Raw genomic sequence first — 21,907 nt, forward strand, 5'->3', positions numbered from 1 at the left:
CGTATGACTGTGTGAATGAATATATTTTTTATAATGTTAATAAATCATATAATAAATATATTATGTAGTTGAAAATTGTATTTTATTTAAACACACAGCTTTATAAAATACTTTATTAGATTCAATATGGTTAACACAAATATATATAAAAATATATTCTTTGATCAAATTTGATTCCCTTCCTTAAAGTAATATTGTATATTTTACTAATAAAATTAATATTACTTATTTACAACAACAAAAAAACAACCCAGTTGCACGTGTCTACTTTTCTGTCTCTATTCATCATAACGTAAACAATTTGACAGAAAGGGACGATAGATATACTTTATATAAGACTGCGATTAGTCTGAAATATATTAAATATACACTGGTTAAGCTGAAAACAACTACAAGTTTAACAAAATCTATATAACAGCAATTAATACTAATAACAAAGACATTAAAGACAGGAGAAGATTTGTCTGTATTGAGAATGCACCGGAGTCGGTGGGTCGCTCAGCGTACTTGCCCAATCTTGCTGCGTACGATATAGCGTAGTATACGTAATGTTGTTCGTGGACGTTGTGAAATAAGTGGGAATATGGACCTGGAATAAAGAACGATCGAAATTTCGTTAGATTAAGAATGGGACTCCTAATTCGTTCCCTTTAGAAACACGCGTTTGATTTTAAAAAGTCGAAAGTCCATCTAGAATAACTTAGGAAAAGGAGTCATTGTACCTTACCCATTGTTGTGTATTGTACATTGTACGTGTATTAAAAGACTGCTTTCAATAAATGATTACCCGAACACATGATTTATTTCGTGCTCTAGAGACTGAACTCAATTAATTCGGTCAGTGAATGGAAACCATTTTCAAAAAGAGCATCTTTTTGCTGAGCATATATTTTTTTCATTTATTCCCGTTCGGAATTGTCATTTTATATATCTTATAAATGTGTAGGACTCGCGGAGGCCAATAGAAAGAAAAATACTAAAAATTGCTTACCGCTAGCATAAACACCAACATCTCCTCCACCGTGCCTGTTCCATTCTATGGCAAAGGCAGCTGTTTGCTGGTACATAAAGTCTGTGGTGTCATCTTGCATAGGGTCTCGTCGCACTATCTGGTTTGTGCCGTTCACGACCTGGATCTCATATTGACGGGAGCCAGGTCCACCGGTGCCGTACGCTATCGTCGTGTAGTTGAGGCCGTCTACCCTTGACGGACCAACGGTACCTGAGAAAAATAAATTGAGATACGTTCTAGACACTAATGAATAATGGTAATAAATGAAGTAAGCACAAAAAGCTTTATTTGTTTGAATTATGCAGAAACTTAAAAATTCCTCACAAGAATTAAGGAAGTACAAAAGTGGAAAATCTTAACCGGTTTACATAAAAGGTAGCGTAAAAAAATCTAGTGAAGCCTCTGATTACTGTTTCCTAGAGTTTATTTGAGATTTGCCGGTTTCCTCACGATGTTTCCTTCTCCGCACGAGCAGGTGTTAATTGCGCACATAGTACGCACGACGTCATAGTTGGTATCTGTTCGCTATACCAATTATGATACCGCTGTACCAATTATGATACCGCTATACCAATTATGATGTCCCTATACCAATTATGATACCGCTATACTAATTATGATACCGCTATACCAATTATGATGCCCCTATACCAATTATGATACCGCTATACCAATTATGATGCCCCTATACTAATTATGATACCGCTATACCAATTATGATACCGCTATACCAATTATGATACTAGAACAAGTGATGAACTTACCAAAGATATCGTCACCGCGATTGGGTTGTCCATTAATGGTCATAGAGTGCGAGTGGTCTGATGCCACCACTAGTAGAGTATCACTGGGATCGGTCATGTTATAAGCTAGTTTTACAGCCTCCTCCATTGCTAAGGCTTCGTCAATGGCCGTGCGTGCTCTACCCATATGGTGACCCATGTCTATGTTTCCACCTTCAACCTAAAAATAATTTAAATTTTCATCTACTTCGTAATTTTGCAATAAAATGATAATAATTTATTATTATATTTTAACGCTACACTTATCATTATTATACTGCACAAGTTATAGTCCGAAACGCTTGCTTCATGGAAAATGAGTAATGGAATCAAATACGTCTCTAATATTATAAGAGTAAGATATAGAGCCGAGACTTTCTAAGAGACAACAATGTTGTCAATTATCATCACTTGTACGGTTCCTGGATCGGAGTGTTTTAAATAACAGAGAATTTTATGTTTTACGAAATAATGAAATGTTAATTGCTATGCAACAAGTGAAAGCAATGGAAGCGTTAAAGATAGTGCCTACTGTTATGGCCAGGATTATAAAACTAAGAAAGCCTAAGTGAGCAAAATGAAACTCTTTTTAAAAAATAATCTGTTAAATCTTCCAATTTGTCAAGTAAGTAAACTGATTTGAAACATACATTTTAATACCAAGCTTTATAGAAAGTGGAAGCAGAGTTCCGTATGTCAAGAGTCAAAATAACATACCATAAGGAAGAATCCGTTCCTATTTCGTTGTAGAACTTTTATTGCGGCCTCCGTCATGTCTACAATTGACGGGGACTCAGGTCTTCTTTGGAACTCAAATGGCAAGTGAGCGTTGGAAAATATTCCTTTAATGAACAACCAGATTTTCTATCATTACTATTTTGGCGTCGCAAGGGTATATATATTTAATATGGACGATACAATCTAGTCAAAATACATAGCATATTATATATATTTACCTAAAACGCTTGCTTGCTGTACACCTGAATAGTTTAGTGGAATAAAAATCATGAACTTATTTTCAGACATTGTAGCGTATTTTATTTTAGAGTATTATGTACATTTATTGATCTGAACTCCGAGGTCGTGAGTTATTTTTTAAAGTGAAACTTCTTTATCGGAAAAAAAAATACCGTCACATTTTTCGGTTACGCGTCACTGTTTTTCGTTACGCTCCTTTTTCTTTTGTCTTTTTATACCACGGTTGATTCGAAGGGATTCGGAGCCATTAATAACGATAACAATGATAGTAATAATTATATTACAACTAATGGAAATCTGTAATAATCTTAGTAGTATTTGCATTCATGTCTATGATAATGAAAGCCTTTTGTTAAACTTTATCTAATTTAACTTTATTTAAATTATGTTACATATATATGTATTCATAGTAACATATATATATAGTAGATAACTTTTCGAAAAATAAGGTCATAAAGAAGTTTCACTTCGTACACTAGTACGCACACATTTGTTGAATTTGTTGAATGATTGAGTATTCAGTGTTCCGCACATACAAGACACGAAAAAAGTTACCTTATACCTTGCTTTACAGAAATGTCCTTACCCAATAAATAATCTGTGTCTTCGGGTATGCTCTTCAATTGTTCCGTATTACCAACGAAGGTATAGTTCAGCCCTCGGCTCTCCTTGTTCTTTTTGTAATCCTCGATGAGGTTTCTACCATCTTTTCTGGAGCAGGCTCCGTTACTAAGAGGGTCGTTTTCTAACGCCTTCGCATTTGTTATCAGACTTTGACGTCCACCTCCAAGAATTACCTGAAGATTGAATTGGAATTTCTGAATTCATGAATATAAAACAATTATTTCAATACAATACCAGCGTATTCATCTACAAAATTTTAAATAACTATATAAACACTAACATTACTTTCACTAAAATAAATAAAATTCAGAAGCGCAATTCACGACGCCCTCATATTCTAATTCTACCTAAATACGGTACTAACGAAGCGGTTTGCACCAGCGCCCGCCGCGGTGGAGATAGACCGGAGAAAAGAAAGAAGCAAAGAAGACAGAGGATGTAGGCCGAGAGAAAAAGCCGGCGTAAAAAGTCTCGGTACTCTTTTAAACTGGCAAATGATCAAACACCACTTATTTTAAAACAAATTAATTAGAAGCAGCCTGTCTAGCAGTAGTCCCAGGCCCTTTTATTAACTAGATAATCGTTAACTTTGTAGTAAGCCTTTTTACACAGCTTTTCTTTAATACATTTCTTAAATTAATTAAAAGGCAGAGATAAAAGAGCCTCTGGAATTTTATTAAAGAAAATATTTCCCAAAAAATAATTACTAACTTTAGATAGTCTTGTAAGGGGAAATTGCAGCCTACGTTTGTTCCGATTAACATTGTGTATATGTTATATTCTAGTAAACTTATCACTATTTTTGGTTACATACATAATATTTTCATAAATACATTGCGAGGGAAAGGTAAATATATTAATTTTCTTGAATTTATCTCTCAGAGATTCCCTACATTTTAAATTATAGATTGCACGAATAGCCCTCTTTTGCAGTATATAAATAGTTTCGACATCAGCGGCATGACCCCACAATAATAAGACATAAGTAATTAAGCTGTGAAAGTAACTAAAATATCCAAGTCTAGCTGTATCGACATCAGTTAGTGACCGATTTTTTTTAACCGCGTAAGCTGCAGAACTAAGTCTTTTCGCCAATCCGTTAATGATGACCACCACTGAAGCTTTGAATCCATTGTGATTCCAAGAAATACAGTTGTATCATACATAATAACAAATCACCCCTCCCGCCCCCCACTACCCATTGCGGTCGCCCGCCAACCGATTTCAGAGCGGGCGGGACCCGCAAACAATCGCACACGCCGCGGGCGTAAAACGCGTCGTGAAATGAGATTTTATTTTTTAGATAAATATTATTGCTTGTGAGACAGATGTTTTTATTTGCACACTGGCTGAATTCACGAGAATTGCATTTTTTATTAGTCATAAAATGGTTTAGATTTTTAGTTTTTACTTGTTATGTTTATATCATGTTTTTAGTTTAGTTTTATATTGTTATTAAGTAACTGTAAAAATAGGAAATAAATAAATAACTTTTGTGGTTTTAATTGATATTCTTCCATACCCATATTTGAAGTTGGTTTAAGGGCCAGTATTCTGTAGGAGTTGGCATCACCGTATAGTATATATATATATGTGTGTGTAGGTTGACTAAAAGGATCCAATTTGTGCTAGTTCCTAATATGTTAGTATTATCTGTATTCGTATTTATCTAACTCTGTGCAATTTAAAACAAAAGTCACTACTAAAATCTGGTCTATCGTAACTTTTGTAATTGTACTATTTCTTTGCATTGGATTATATTATTTGTATTGTATTGGAACCTAGCATTTAGTGATTCACGATTCTTAATTAGTTTTTTTTTTTAATTTTAGATAGTAGTTTTGTTATTGGATAAGTGTATAGTGTTACTAATTTAGTTCTTCTTACGCCGTATCCTTAATAATTTATGTTATCTGATTGTACAATTACTATTAATTCAACAAAGTATTAATAAATCTATTTAAATAAGCAGATCTAAGTATAATTAAAGATGCCTTTCAGTGTCCTTGCCCCAAGTACTTACATTCAGGTCTCGTCCAGGCCAATCCTCGATCAACTGACGGGCAATATCTTTGCAGTTGGCAGGTGTCAAGGCGTCGCACTCCCAGTTCCTATCAGAGCTGAATGCGTATACTGGGGCTGGTGTCGCGTGTGTCACTCTCATCGTTGTAACAAAACCTAAAGTTATGAATGTGTTTGAGTTGGTAAATTATCATAGAAACATACGTGCCACAAAAACTCTTTTCTAATTACCTGCCGCCTTTCCTGCCCTCAAAGCATGTGCTGCCAATGACTCCACCTTAGCTTCAGGTCGTAAGGATGCTTCACAATCCCGATTGGGTACACTCGCGTCTACTCCTATACTCTTTATATTAGTCTTGATACCACCCAGCAAAGCTGAGGCTGTTGATGCAGAATCCGGAACCATTTTGTCCGCAGAGTATGTCTGAAATGAGATATGATGACAACATTATTTTTTTCAATAAACTTTGTCAGTCACCTGTAAAGTGTAGTGGTCCTGCTAAAGTAGCCAAACACTGGGGCGCGGTAGTATTTCACTCCGGGCTATCGCTTACTTGCTGGGAACAGCACTCCACGTGCGGCTGGATTAACACTTGGATTTACGCTTGGCACCTCTCCATTACCAGCTTCTTTTGTCCGCATTCAACGCAGAGCGACTTGATCCTTTGCCTCTGCATAAAAATGTACGCTGTCACTGCATGCCCTACAGCATATATCATGGGGAGTGTTCCGAATAACTTCAGATCGGATGTCAGACTGAATGCAAACATCCGTTCCATCTTGACATCTGACGTTTCACGGCAGAGCGCTTCCTAAGACACTTCTTACCGCACCACTTTATGGCGCCAGATGATATTCCAGGTATTTCAGAATCGTTAACTGCTTTAAGGGAAGGAGCCTTCAAGAGAAAGCGCACCTTAAAGACCGGGACTGCACTTGTCCACGGGCGGCGGTAAACACTTAATTTTAAGTATAACAAACAGTCTTAATATGATTAGAGTCTTGTATATCTTACTTTCAACACACCCATATGAGGGAACTTTTCGAATGACAACCTATGTCCCTCTCCTCCCTTATGTATGCGCGCGGCAGTCACGGTCTGAGCTCCCATGCCATCACCGATGAAGAGAATCACATTCTTGGCAACACCTAAGTTGTTTTTTAAATTCAGAGCTTCTTCCATCTCGCTTTCACCTAACTCTTCCCAGTACTGACGATCTGAAATTATTGTTTCAGTTGAAAAAATAGTCATTTATTTACATGCTATTACAAACCAAACATAAGCAGTCTTGAAAGAAGAGGTGACTTGAGAGGACAGGAAATATACACATAAAAATATTTATATAAGCTGTATTATATATTGGGCAGTCCGATTATTAGCCGCGATGGTAAATACTTCAATATTCTCTCACAATAGACGTTTGCTCGCGAAGTACGGAGCCGAACTTGCGTTAGACCTCGGCAGCACATTAATTTTATCTGTTATGGGTAGTATTTTACTGTGTTTACATATATCTCTTCCTTCATTGTTTTATGAGTCGAGCACATTGCTCGAGGGTTGCCTCGATGTTTGAGACTTCGCTGTTGGAGGTATATAATATCGTATATATTTAGTTGACATACGTTAGGAAGTTCTACAGTAGCTAAGACAGTAGTTCTAGACGGATTAGCAAAGCGCGATGAAAAGTGAAGCAAATTTTAAATGGAATACGCTTTTTGAGTACTGTTATGGCCAAAAACAATCGGAGCTTCTGGCAGACTTTTCTACGAGTATATGTTAGTTTCAATGCATGTTTTTGTCGAAGATTAAAGCCAAATAATTTTGCTTATCAACTATTACTAAGGTCATTTGCACCTCGTATTATTTGCTAACTGGTAAAAGTGCCGAGTACTACTTGCTTATGCATTTCAAGAAATAAAGTGGCCCGAGTACTTTGCCTTGGGCAATTCCTTCTGTTACTGTAACGATCGCTGTGAGTGTTTCTTCCTTTAACCACATAGGTAGGATTTTTTTAAAATAATGTTTACAACTATGTGCCTAGTGCCCTGTGGCTTCCTGTATGATTAAGTATTTCCTCAGGTTGTTTATGATCCAAGGTGTCAAAAGCGCCAGAAAAGTCGCGCAGTCAGTACATAAGTGGTACATAAAGAACCTAATTCACAAATATAATAGCTAGGTTGCTAATAAAGGTATTTCTGTTCGAATTTTGTAGTGATTTTTTTTTCAATTGGAAGGTGACGGTACTACGCTTCACAATTAAGTATTTCTCCACGAAATCGTAAATGTTTAGATTATTAAAAAAAATGTACACTTAATTATTGGTTTATAATATTTTAGTATAGTATCATCATCACGCTGAACGCTGCTGCTCTCATCCCTGAGATCGTAGGTTCGATTCCCGGCCGTGCATCAATGGACTTTATTTCTAAAAAATCCTTTAAGTATTTAAAAATAATTAAATTTTATAGCCACCATAAACAATAGAGCAAAACCGGGAGTTTAGAGAACTTCGTTCATCATATTTACAAAAGTTATTTTATTAACAAACATACACAGATAACATTGACTTTATACTAGGAAGGACTTTAAGGGACATTCTATGTTTTCATCTATGTTAGTCATAGTTAGCGCTTATTTTCGCTTCTGAATATTAGCCGAAGCGTTTAGGAACAATCCTCGGTTCAGTTAAACGAACATGTCATCGGAGGTATACAATAATTATTTTTTCTTTATAGTCGCAAAAGTTGCAATGCAAGCAATGGAAATAAGCGTACTAAAAATAAAAAAAGATACATAAAATTAAAAGCGAAAAATTAAGACGAAAATCAAAAGTGATTGGTGCCTTACATCATGCCCTAAAACAGAAGTGGCTATGGGCGGGGCATATAGCAAGATACACAGATAATAGGTGGACTTTATAGACAACTGTATGTAATGGTCCTTACCAAGGGAAAGAAAAAAGGTAGATAGAAGAAATAGATGCAGTAGCAGGAAACAAATGGAGAAAGAAAGACATAGACAGAGTTAGTTTAAAAAACTGGAGGAGGTTCCATGAAGGGGTTCCGATCGCCTGTACTAATCGTAGCTAGGATATAGGATGAAAATAATGCAGTATATTATCTCCTTTTGTCATGATTGGAAACTAAACGGGCTTTATTAGTATTAGTCGCAAAAGGCGTGCTGTCTTATCGTTACTCTTTAACTTCCAATAGCAACACCGAACCTGACAAGTTCGATGTAGTTCTTTTAATTTCCGTTAATTAATTGCTTTCCTAAATTAACATCAAACAAAATTGGTTTTTTGTTAACCTAGCCAGCGTTATCAACACTTAGCGGTATAAACTAGACAAATAAGAATTTAAATTGCGGTTTATATTTAAAAACTGTTATATGAAGTTACACCATAACACATATAGAAGTAATTAACAACAGAGATATCACCTTTTAGTATAATAATTATGTATAAAGTTTCCATAGATTTTGTTTATCAAAAAACAAACCTTTTCGTAAAACACATTGTCCCGACATCATAAACACCAATAGCACAACTACTTCACGTGCGAACATTTTGACAACTGAATTGTTCTTACAATAAATGTCAATTAATAGTAGTTCATGCAATCGTCATACAATACAGGATATTAAAACCTGAGTGAAGTTTTAATTTCAATCCAAATAAATTTAATATAATAATAATTTCAATCATTATATGCAGGTGCATACACTACTTTATTTAATCTCATGGCTATAGGTAGCTACATTAAATAAAAGAAACAAATTATTTATTATAATAATTATTCACATTTTGAATATTGCAATTATGAAATTGAACCTGAATAACAGGCTGGGAGGCGCTAGTAAAGCCAGTCGTTGTCGGGGTTGGGTCTATGCTTCTACGGTTCCCAGCACGACATGCTTGCATTAGCATGGTAGCATAGGTGCAAACCCCCCTACCACATCCTTCTGATGGGTAGGGAGGCGTGGTCTTGGGGGTAGCGCAGGTCGCTGCGATCCCCAAGGCAAGTTTGGTGGACTAACCTTCCCGAGGTTGCCAACCCTGTTTTTGGTCTAATACCCTATGTATTAGACGTAACTAAAACCACCAAGCGAACTTTTGCAGGGATGTAGAGGTCATGTCCTTGCGAGTTCATCATCCAAAATAAAAGGACGGTGGACAGTAAATGACCTCCCGCGTGTTTGTGCCGTGGGCGGGGGGATGAAGGAGTCCTGGAGGTTGAGTGGAGTAGTGCGCCGGTAAAGTTGTGCGCTGCACACAACACACCTCTTTGGTCTGGATTTCCCCTCACACGGGAGGCCGTGGATTAGCTGACCACGGTCAACCGGCTGTGGTATCCCGTAAGAGGGCTACCAAGCGAGAGTCGGGGTGTGGGGGGCCGTCGGCGTGGCACGGGACTCGGGGTGAGTTTGCGTCATCGTCTCGGGATGCAAACTCTCTTGCGGCGTGCGGACGCGCCTGCCCCTCTACACGCTGGCTCTATACCGAAGGAGTAGCTCTGACGTCGCTTGCTGAGCAAGGGACGTCCCCGACTTGAGGGCTCCGTGGCGGGTGGAAAGCTCCGACGGTGAATCTATTTCATACCACCTCATGGATAAAGAGGCAAAACACACAAACCAACAAAAGGCTGCATCCACGGATGCGCCTAAAACTAACATAAACAGGGTTGCGTCGCAGGACGTGTCGAGGTGCAAGTCACCAGTGACACGATACTCTGATGCCCCTATCTCGCAAACGGATGAACCCAATAGGGCAGCGTCCGAGGCACCAAAGGAGAGGGTAGCGGCTGAGGAAGCGCCAAACCGGGATGCACACTTAACCGTGCCCACTCCAATGGTATCTTATACACCATCGCACAAGGATGCGTCCACTGTTACGGCCAGGCTGACTGCGTCGGTCGAGCAGAAGATAGCAACTCCGAAGGATGATACAGCAATGTCTGCGTCCATAGGGGGGGAATCCGAAGCAAGATCGATGCGGAAGACCGAGGCTGCGACGGTGAGCACGTCCAGTGCACAAACCTCGACCATGGACATGTCGGCCCTGAAATCAGCGATTCAGGAATCGACTCCCAGAATGGTCTTAAGCTCCTCAAAAAGGCGATGGCTCAGGAAGGCCAAAAGAGCGACGGAACAGCAACAGCTGATTACCGGCTCTCAGAGGCTACCTGAGAATCCTGGAACTGCCCCCGCGGTCACCACAACTGCAGGAGGCGGGAAAAGGGCACCGAAGCCGACTAGGTCCTCTGCCGCGCTCAAGCATATTGGCTCTAAGTGCGGTAAGGAGCCTAGAGGGAGTTACCAAACCAAAAACCCAAAATCAACCAAACAACAAACAAAGGGCCAGAAACGCGATCGGCCGGAGGAAACCGTGACACCGACTGGGGAGAGTAAAAGGGTTAAACCCAACAAACTCCGGCTGGAGTCAGGGACCTCGGCCAGTTACGCGGAAGCGGCAGCATCCTACAAAGCAAACGAGCTTTGTATTGCCGTGATGACTGAGCCCTTTATAGACATGACACAAGAACAGGCAGATAACATCCGCCTACAAATCGAGGGTAAAATCCAAGATGAGCTCATGGCGGATCTTGAAGCTACCCTAGCAACTGAACCCAACGACATCAGATTCCGGGGTAGAGCCCACTTCTCAGATGGTGTCCTCAAAACTTGGTGCGAGGATACCTACACACTGGGATGGCATACCGGAGCATGCGATGTCATCAACAATCCGATACCGGACACCAAACTGGTGGTACGGCCTCGGTCAGACATTCCGAAGAAGGTGCCGTGCTTACTGCATGTTCCAGAGTTCACTGGTAGCACGGAAACTTTACGGAAACTGATCACCAGGCAAAACCGCCACCGAAACATCAGATCTTGGACCCTGACTCACGAACGTAGAACACAAGACCCGACAGGCGTATCTCTGTTCCTTCGTGTTCCGGAGTATGAGATCTCAAAGATCAAAGCACACGAACGCCGCATCTACTATCTGATGGGGAACATCTATATCCGAATTCTGGAAAAGGATGAACCCTCAGAGGTAGCTGCCGCCACAGTAACCACTGCCAGTACATCGGGGACGGGATCCTCGGGGCCAAAGCCGCCCTCGTCAACGACGGAGGTAGCCGCGGTCGCCGAGGCAAACGTCCCCATGGAGACAGATCAACAACCACCCACACCGGTGCAACTAACCTCGGATGACGAGTTCTTTCAGGAGACAGGGGGGAGTGAATTCAGCGACAGCTGTTTGCGCTCCTCCCCCTAACCGGACTGACCTTATCCAGACCAACAACCAGCACAGCAAAACAGCGTCGGCTTCACTACGCAGACTGCTGGAGACCAACCCGAAGACCATTGCCGCGATCCAGGAGCCGTGGATCAGGAATGGCAAGATATGCGGGTAACACCGGTGGTAAACTTTTGCTGGATACCTCCGTAAGTAACCCAAGAACCTGCATTATCATACCTAAACATGTACCAGCATACCTAATTAACGAACTGTATTCAAGGGACCTTACAACCATTAGGTTACCTAGGGACGCACATCCAGACATCGTCCTGGCGTCCGCCTACTTACCGGGTGACGAGGACGTGCCCACTCCAGAACTCGGCCTTCTGGCTGACTACTGTGAGAGGGAGAAACTGGAGCTTATAATCGCAGCAGACTCCAACGCGCACCACACGCTATGGGGTAATGCAAATACCAACGCTCGAGGTGAGAATATGCTTAACTTCATTCTTAGCAATAATCTTATCTTAGCAAACAGCGGCTCTGAACCAACCTTTATCAACGCACGCTCGCAAACCATAATCGATCTAACAATGGTGACCTCTGGTCTGTCAGATCACATACAGGACTGACATGTCTCCAGAGAGCTATCATGCTCAGATCACAGGTGGATCCGCTTTGCAATCAAAGGGGAGCTACCTAAACCACAACTACGACGCATACCTCGGAGAACTGATTCAGTAAAATTCTACAGTATAATCGGCTCAGAGGTAAGCAAACTAACAATACCAACCACCATTGATGTACAAGACATAGACAAACATGTAAATAACCTAACGTCCCTACTCCTGACCAGCTTTGAATGGTCGTGTCCCCTTACCATGCCTAGGTGGGGGAGTAGACATAACTGGTGGTGCCCCGAACTGGAGAGACACCGAAAGAAGGTCAGGAAGCTGTTCAATAGAGCAGGTAATACTCGTTTACCTGCCGACTGGGACAAGTACACAATCGCGAGAAGACGATTCAAAAAACTTTTACGTGCTAGGAAGCAAGAGTGCTGGAGACACTTCTGCACCAGAATTGAAAGCAACAACCAGGCAACCAGAGTGAAATCATGCCTCTCTAGTGAGCCTTATCACTCGATCGGTTGTCTTAAAAAACCTGATAAATCATTTACAAAAACCGATGCAGAAACATGTGAACTACTGATGGAAACACACTTTCCAGGCTGCATAATTGCCAACGACCAGGCATGGCAACCCTATTCAGAAAGAGCCACCACCGACTCAGACTGGAATGTAGCTCACAAAATAATCACAAATGAAAAAGTAACATGGGCAATCAACTCCTTCCTACCATTCAAAGCGGCTGGCCTGGATGGCATCTTCCCAGGCCTACTAAGATGGAGTGGAAACCTTTTGGTGGACTATCTTGTCTCAATCTTCCGAGCATGTATAGCCCACCGCTACATACCTTTGAAATGGAGGGAAGTGAAAATAATATTCATCCCAAAACCAGGCAGAGAGGACTATACCCAGGCGAAATCCTTCAGACCCATAAGCCTCACATCTTTCCTGTTAAAAACAATGGAGAGGCTTGGAGATCTGGAAATACGTAGCCAGGTATCGCTATCCAAATTCCTGCACCCAAATCAACATGCCTACAGCCCAGGCAAATCAACGGATTCATCACTCCACAACGTTGTGTCTCGCATTGGCGACTCCCTGAAGTTAAAACAGTCAACCCTTGGTGCATTTATTGACATCGAAGGCGCTTTTGACAAAACAAACTTCACGAGCATAACCAGAGCACTCGTTACATGTGGAGTATCATCAACCCTGATAGGGTGGATAAACAACATGCTAAAACAACGAGCTATACAGTTCACTGTTAATTCCACAACACGGGGCATTGTCAGCAGAGGCTGTCCACAAGGTGGTGTCCTATCGCCGCTACTGTGGAACCTCGTAGTTAACGACCTCATCACAGAACTCAACGCTGGCAACCTCTACACAGTGGGTTATGCGGACGACATAGCTATCTTGATATCGGGGAGCTTTGAAAGTATCCTATGCGATCTCATGGGAAGGGCTTTCAAAGTAATTGAGAGATGGTGCAACAAGCACGAGCTATCTGTCAACCCATCAAAAACAGAGTTAATACTCTTTACAAACCGGAGGGTTCTGGGACCACACAGGCTTCCAAAACTCTTCAACACACAACTCAAACTCAAAAATGAAATAAAGTACTTGGGTGTGATTCTGGACAGTAAACTGCTCTGGAACAAACACCTAGAACACAAACTGAGCAAAGCAACGATCGCCTTCTATCAATGCAAAAAGATGCTAGGCGTGAAATGGGGCTTATTGCCTAAAATAACATTACGGCTATACACTGCCATAATCAGGCCAATGCTGACCTATGGAGCCCTGGTTTGGTGGCCAAGATTTGAACTTCAAACGGCGATCACGAAACTGGGACGCTTCCAAAGGCTTGCCTTGTCCGCTGCTAGCGGTTGTATGAAAACAACTCCGACCGCAGCAATGGAGATAGCCCTGCAAATCTTACCTCTGGACCTACACATACAGCAGGAGGCAGCACTAGCGGCCATCAGGCTTATGGTATTGGACCTATGGGGAAAAAACCACTACAGTTCACACACAGTGATTCTCAACAGGGCAATAGAGTACCAACCTCTTATAGCTGCGCCATGTGACAGAATCACTAATCAATTAATATTCAACAAGAAATATCTTATACAACTGAGAGAAGAGGGGCAGGATCAGTCGCCCCTGAATGAGCTACGTATATACACTGATGGTTCAAAAACAGGGTGTGGCTCAGGCGCTGGTATTTTCTCCTTTGATCTCAACATCAACATACACCTACCTCTGGGCACACAAAGCACAATCTTCCAATGTGAATGTGTCGCTCTAACCGAAGCAGCCAGAGCCGTACAGCGGATGGGAGTCAATGACTTTTACATTAAGCTCATATCGGACAGTGCATCCGTGCTGATGGCGCTCGGTAACGAAAACACAAACAGCAAATTAATACTGGAGTGTCACGAAGCACTGGAGGCAATAGCTCTAACAAATAGAGTTACCTTACAGTGGATTAAGGTGTAGATTGCAAACAGTCCAAAATGGCTCTGCCGGCTGTGAACCCGCAACTTACTAAGCGACTTCTAAACCTGAACAGAACCAATCTCAAAACAATGATAGGGACAATCACGGGCCATTGTCTCCTTAACAAACATCTTTTCGTCCTAGGCGCAACAGACAGCCCCTTGTGCAGAGGCTGTTTCAGCGCAGAGGAATCAGTCACCCACCTAGTCCTGGAATGCGAGGCTATGGCTAATCAACGTACAAAAATCCTCGGAACAGTGAGGTCGCTCCGCGAAGCCTGTGAAGTGCCCGGGAGACTTCTGTGCTTCTGGAAGGAGTTGGGCTGGCTAAATTAGCCAGGGCTTCTACGCACAACGGACCGACTACGCGTCTAAGTGCGGAAATTGAGTCCACCCTACCTACCTACCTACCTACGGGGTTGACAATGGAACGTTTATATTAATTTTATTTTTATTATTTTCTAGGGAATCGAGTATCGAATTGGATATTAAGTTTTTGTTAGTTATAGAATCCTTCCTAGAATAGAATGTAGCCTTCTGCAGCTGTTGATGACTTCCACCCTCCGTGACGGTTTAGTGCTGTTATGTCTCCGCCTGCAACGATCAGTAAGGTCGCAGAAGTTCTGCGGAAGCAATGTCGCGTGTACGAATCTGAGTTTGGAAGATTAAGATAACTGACTATCGTTTTACCCAACATTCCAAATTTGTTAGTTGGAATGTTGAATTAGAATTGGAATTTCCCAGAAATGTGACTCAAAAATAAGGAAGGATTGCTACATGAATTTGGTGGCAGTTCTATGTATTGTTTACATAATTTGTTAATATTTGCCCGTTATGGTAAAAGATTGGATTATTTTGTTTTTTGTGTTCCAAATTTTAACTAAAATGTATGATTCGAAAACTTCGACGGCTTTGTATTTAATGTATAAATCCTGTCTTCGGCAGGCACCCATTATTACAAATATTAGTGCAATCTGTTACAATATTATAAGTACAGTAAATATCTATGTATAAAGCGATTACTTAGTGAGATGGCGTTTAATAACGAATGTATTCTATTTAATTTATATTTATTTATCTATCCAATAAATCAATACTTCTTACCTTCGTTGAAAGAAATAATGTAGCGGACGCTTCATTAAAAAATTTATTTAAGTGTTCAACTGAAAATCTTCCCTTTATATCCTTGTAATTTACGTTTCAGAAATGATACATACATTTTGAATATTAAGTAATATCAATATCGTTGTATATACTCAGTGTACCTTTAATCATAGAATATTTAGACCATAAGGACGAACACTTTCAGTTATCCGATAACTCTTGAAAGTTCGCTAACAAAACGTGGAGTTAAATTGTCATCAGTATTGTCGGTGTTACTTGACATTTTTGCCACTAAAAACTTTAGTAATCCAACAAAATATTACTCAAATTCAATATTATTAAAAAAGCGCCAAAATGGAAACCGTCTGTTATTGGTCTATCAGCTTGAACCAGCGCGCTCTCCACAGATCGCTCATTGAAAGCAAAACAGCCACAAACAAGAAAACTCATTTTTTAAAGGAGAGCCGAAACAAAATTTAAAAAATGTTTTTTTGAAAAAAATCATGTTTTTATTTTTAATTATTATAATATTAATATATCATTATTTTCCTTATTTTATGCTCTATATTTTTTTAAAAAGCCCTTTTTGCATTCAAAATGTGAACCAATGTTAGGGTAATTATCTCAAAAAATGAAACAAATATTAAAATGAAACCTGCTTTATTTAATGTTTTACTAAGAAAATAACTAAAAAATACAAATAATTCGCAGTAAATCTAAAAAGATACAAAGTATTCATACGACTATCACAAAACTAGACATTGTTTTATCGTTTTATGTTAAAAAACGCGATATTAATTTTAAGGTAATCTAAAATTATCTTTTAATAAAATTCTTAAAATATTCATAGTAACAACATTATAACACAAATCTAAAATAAAATTGCTGAAAGTTGAACATTAAAAGATTTGAAATTATGCTTAAATTAGTATAATTATAATACCTTTTACTATTTATTATTATATCACAGCCTGTATGGCTAAAATCACAAAAGTAATATCTATCTTTTTAAAGGCACCAGCAAAAGGTTTGAGTATACCTTGTTTTTTCGTTTCCGATATTGTAAGTTTATGATTATACAACTTTTTTGGCACTATGTTGTAATTAGTAGTTGATTTAGACATCCTTTTTGTCAGCGTGGAGACTGATATGAATTCTTCGCTTTCGTATGAAGTTTTATATAAAAACTGGTGTTTATGTTCGCTGTGGACTTTCAATATCTTTATCTCGGACCATTTTACTTTTTGCCCATCTTCGGATGTGACAAAATTTCCAACACCCAAGCATTTTAAATCTAAAAAACTGTCATGTGCAGGTTCGTGAACTGCGAAAGGTGTACCCTTTTTCTTTGCTGTCTTAATAAGAGTAATATACTGGCACATAAATGGGTGACGATTTTAAAGCCATTGAAATATTTCGTTGAATTAATGAGTGGGCGGCATCCCCCTCATTTTGGGTATGTCCCTTTATTAAAAACTTATGAATGATACTTCTCAATTTCGGATATATTTTCACAGCATATTGGTATGTTGCTAGCATGTATTTGTTTTTTTGTTGGCCGCAACAATTATCACTATAAAAAACTACGTCGAAATCACCCGCAGCTTCATCGTTCAAACGTTTCAAATACATGAGCACGCACGATCCAATTTCATTCACACCCCGACCCCCTTCCCCTCGTGCCATACAAAACAATCTGAACTATTCTTTCCTAATTTAGTAATTGTCAAATTAAATAAATTCAATTTAGAAATATAATAAAAGCTAGAGACTTCACCTCGCGGACAAGGCATAACTGCTTGTAGATCATATACACACACTACATAATCATCATTAATATTTTGTTTATCCCTCTCCTTTTCAGATCTAGCGAGACATTTTTCTTGTAAGTCGTACTTTTCTTTCAAAACAGATTTATCATCTGCATTTAGGTAAGGTGTACAGTCTTCACACTGGTTCACGTTTTGTGTGAGCACGGCAATAATGGCTTTCAATTCTAGGGATTGAATTGATATGTGCTTTGACACCATCTTTCAAAGAGGCCTCTAACTGGAACTGGTTCCCATGTTTGCCTCGATTTTCTTGCATTAATCCAAGTCGTTCAGAATTCTTTTTGACAACAGTTCTTATAGTTTTATCAGAAATAGCAAGTGTATTCATAAAATATACTTTGCATACTCGAATGCGTCTATCGTTTTTAGGGAAATAATATGCGTGATTAAAGTTCTGACGAGTGCCGCCAACACGGACATAGCGATACTTAGGTTCAATTTTTGTCATGTTGTCGCTAATGAAATGCCTCTGATTTGTCAAGTCACCCATCTTCCAAAAGTTCTCAAATAAAGCCAACCTTTCTTCCCGTGAAAATTGGTTAGCACATTTTAATTTGCATTTATCGGAACATTCAAGTCCAATTTTCTTGGCTTCTATTTGTTTGTTTGATTTGGACATTGTTTCATATGCCTTTCCGCTGTTTTTAAGAGCCTTGGATTTATTTCTGGGTCGTTGACAATCAATACTAGGGGGCTGGGTGTCAATGCTAGGGGGCTGGATGTTAATGCTAGGCGGTTGGCTGTCAGTACTAGAGGGATGGATGTTACTACTGGGTGATTGTGGTTGTTCAGTCTCTAAGATAGGTGCCTCAGTGTTAGAAGGCTGCATTTCTATGTAGTTGGTTTCATCATTTGCCCTGAAAGGTCCCGGTTTTGGTGAAAAAAAATGGTTTTTAGGGCGTTTCAACTTTATGTATATCTCAGGTAGAAAATCAGGATCCTTTCCACTATCAACGAGGAAAAATCAGTTAAACTAGATAACGTAGAACAGTTCGCGTCACTGTCGTCAGAATCGCTGTCTGATGACTCTGATGAGTCAGTAGGTGGAACGATTTTAATAGGTTTTTTCCAAGTTCTTAAGCTCTCTTCATCATCACTAAACAACGATATATCGTAATCAGACTGGCTGTCAGGGTAGGAGTCCGTATCAAAACTAAAATTTGCCGTTTCTCTTTGTTGTGTAAACTGTGGTGCTATTTGAGGTTCCTGGGTGATGTCGTCGAACAAGGTTTGTTTCTCTTCAGTTCCAGATGGTAGTATGTCCTCATTTTCAACATTAATTAAGGTCAAATCGTTAGGGTTAGGTTGACTGATTGGATGGCACTCCGTATCAAAATAATCCTTAGCCGTTGTAATAAACTCTTGCTGGAATATTACAATCCTGAATTTGTTGTTGATAGAGTTGATAACGGGCAGGTATTGTATGCTTTCAGATTCGAGATGATTTTCTGAATGGCCGATTGCCATGCTTAAAATTATTTTTGCTCTGCTATTCATTCTGTAAATAATTAGATAGACTATTATTTCTCGCGAAGCAATGCGTATCATAAATTGGGTGCAAAAATGAGATGAAAGTGTGCGAAGTTTTCATCAAAACTAGCATTTTATTAATCTGTGAGGAAGATAAATTACTTTGGATATATAAAAGCCAACCAACCAACCAACCTAACAATTTTGAAGTGGTAAACTGTAACCTCTAACTGTGTGAACGTAAACTCTAAGAAGTAAATGATGATTTAAAGTAAATAAACATTTTATGATACTTCAATTATACCTCTAAAATTGACAAATTTTGAAAACATGCAGTTTAGCTGTACATAAATTATTATTACCTCTGTAATAATTCAATACAAAAAGTACACATTTGTAAATATGGCATCGACTTCTTACATTTTGGAATGCAAAATATACATATTTAGAAATATGGCATTGTTCTTTTTCAGATTGGAATGCAAACGTGTAAAATGTACGTTTTCCAAAATATGGCTCTGTTGCATTTAAAAATCAGATTGTACTCACTTGAAATTGGAATGCAAAACGGACGCATTTCAAAAAGTGGCCCCTTTGCACATAATACTGAATTAAATATTGAGTGTTTTTCCGAATTGTGGCCGTTTTGTATTGAACTGACATGCGTTCGCTCCGAGTTCTGGGTCGCAACTGATAAAAAGAAATAAAATGATTTTCAAAAAAAATTGATATATGGCCGTCTTGTATTCAATGAGCGAGATAATGTGTACTTAAATTGAATTAAAACCTCCTTGGCCGGGACACATTGTGCTTTAATAATTAAAAAAATGTTTTAAAGCATTGTTTTGTTAGGAGAATAATGCTTTAATTTATTTTTTAATTTTCTTAAAGAAGTATGTAAATAAAATATGCCAATAAAAGTCTGTATTTCATTTCATAATTAGAATATTACCGAATGAGATTATATAAATACTTTTACGAACTTAATCCATTACAGAAGAGCATAATAACCTTTGTTTACGCTTCACTTTGAAACTGAAATAAGAAATAAAATTATACTATCTAGAAAATAAAGGTAAAGCCAAACTTATCTTGTAAGACGTTATCCAATAAGATACAAAATATTCTATGAATTATAAATTTTAGCTACTGTTATTTGGAATGTGGAAAATTCCACATTTGTTATTGATTCATTAGTTTTCTTCTAGGATTTTTTTCAAAAAATTTAGTCGTTATAATTAAATTATGAAGTCTGATGATTGGAAATACGTCACATGTGAGAAATTTGAAAATATTTGATGAATATTTAAAAGTGGTTTAACTAGATCATAGACACTTACTTGGAAAGGCACGTTATATATCACGCACGTTTATACAAAAATAAACGGCGCCATGTGTTGTACACATGAAGTCTGTGCTCATAGGGTCTTGGCCTGTGATTATTTTTAATAGTTGAGTAGGTGATTATCATAGTGTGAATTGTGAAGAAGAAAGCCCGTTGGTCCACGTGATTCGAACCTACGACCTCATGGATGACAGTCTCTTTTATCAAACTAAGATCTTAAAGTAAGGTCCTTTCACTCTTACAAGGTTTCTATGAAAACTTTTACTTAATATGATAATAGAACATTATGTACAGATACCGGCAAAATTGTTGAGCATTAAACAAGGGAGTGGGGGAAAGTTTGCGCATCGTACAAAGCGCGGGACACAAACGTCAACTGATTTACCAATCACGCGATCGACACATCACTCTCCCGGTATCTGTATGTTATACAAAAATCTTAAGTCTGCATCAATAGCAACAGAAACTTTGAATAATATTTACATAATCATACAAAATGCAATATAGAAAATATGGTTTAAAAAGCCAATAAGTGAATGGTAAGTATATTTGTGTTGTAATTACAAAAGATTTCAAAGTAAAGCATTACTGTATCTTATATAGAAACATGTACTTTTTCTAAATCTAGGTAATTGGTACTACAAGGTTGTCTACAGTATTATCAGCGACTATAGTTTTAATTTTATTAATGGCAATTAAAGTTAATTCAATCATAAATACTTTAAATTGTCTTATTCATTATAATGCTTTTAATCAGAAAACCTTTATAAAAACATGCTTATTCAATTTTTTTTTTGATAATGTAAGGGTAAAGGTAGTCTGTACTTACCATGTGTGAAGGAATCTTGATTTCTGTTCAGCTGGCAGTGATCCAATCTTGTACTACTTTAGTATATCCCTATAATGATATAATGTAAGGTTTACAAATGTTTTACTACAGATGTTGGAAGTGAAAAAAATTCTGAATAAGTCAAAAATTTAACTGAAATGTGAAATAACACAGTTACAAATAAAACGAAAGAGGAGGTGAATTTGGCAAATTGTTATCCCATAAAATAAAATTGTGTATTATTTGAATGTATATGAAGTTCTCGACTTCACCAACAAAAGAAAAAATATCTCTTGTGTCAAGTTTAGTACATGTATTTGGTGAGCGACATCTGTAACTGAAAATCTACATTTTCAAGTTGGTTATTGTATTATTTTGAAAAGGAGAAATGCAAAACAAACCTGGCATCATCACTGTGGCATTATTATTGTAATAACTTAAAATCAAATATATATATATGATTCATATTAAAACATCTATTGCTATGCTACATTACTACATTTTATATAACTGGGAACAAACAGTTACCAGCTG

At 38.4% G+C, this 21,907-nt stretch overlaps 1 protein-coding gene across 1 annotated transcript; it reads right to left on the minus strand.

Annotated features, from left to right (window-relative positions):
• Positions 1-188: 188 nt before the first annotated feature.
• Positions 189-8,986, minus strand: LOC123710852 (alkaline phosphatase-like). Its single transcript, XM_045663112.1, has 9 exons — positions 8,920-8,986; positions 6,434-6,636; positions 5,650-5,842; positions 5,420-5,574; positions 3,359-3,569; positions 2,512-2,636; positions 1,777-1,975; positions 992-1,222; positions 189-589 (listed from the first exon to the last, which is right to left on the minus strand). Exons 1-9 carry the CDS (start codon positions 8,984-8,986, stop codon positions 408-410), a joined length of 1,566 nt encoding a protein of 521 aa, XP_045519068.1. The 3' UTR covers positions 189-407.
• Positions 8,987-21,907: the final 12,921 nt, after the last annotated feature.

This window comes from Pieris brassicae, chromosome 1 (genome assembly GCF_905147105.1).
Source record: "Pieris brassicae chromosome 1, ilPieBrab1.1, whole genome shotgun sequence".
In the NCBI taxonomy this organism is placed as follows: Eukaryota; Metazoa; Arthropoda; class Insecta; order Lepidoptera; family Pieridae; genus Pieris; species Pieris brassicae.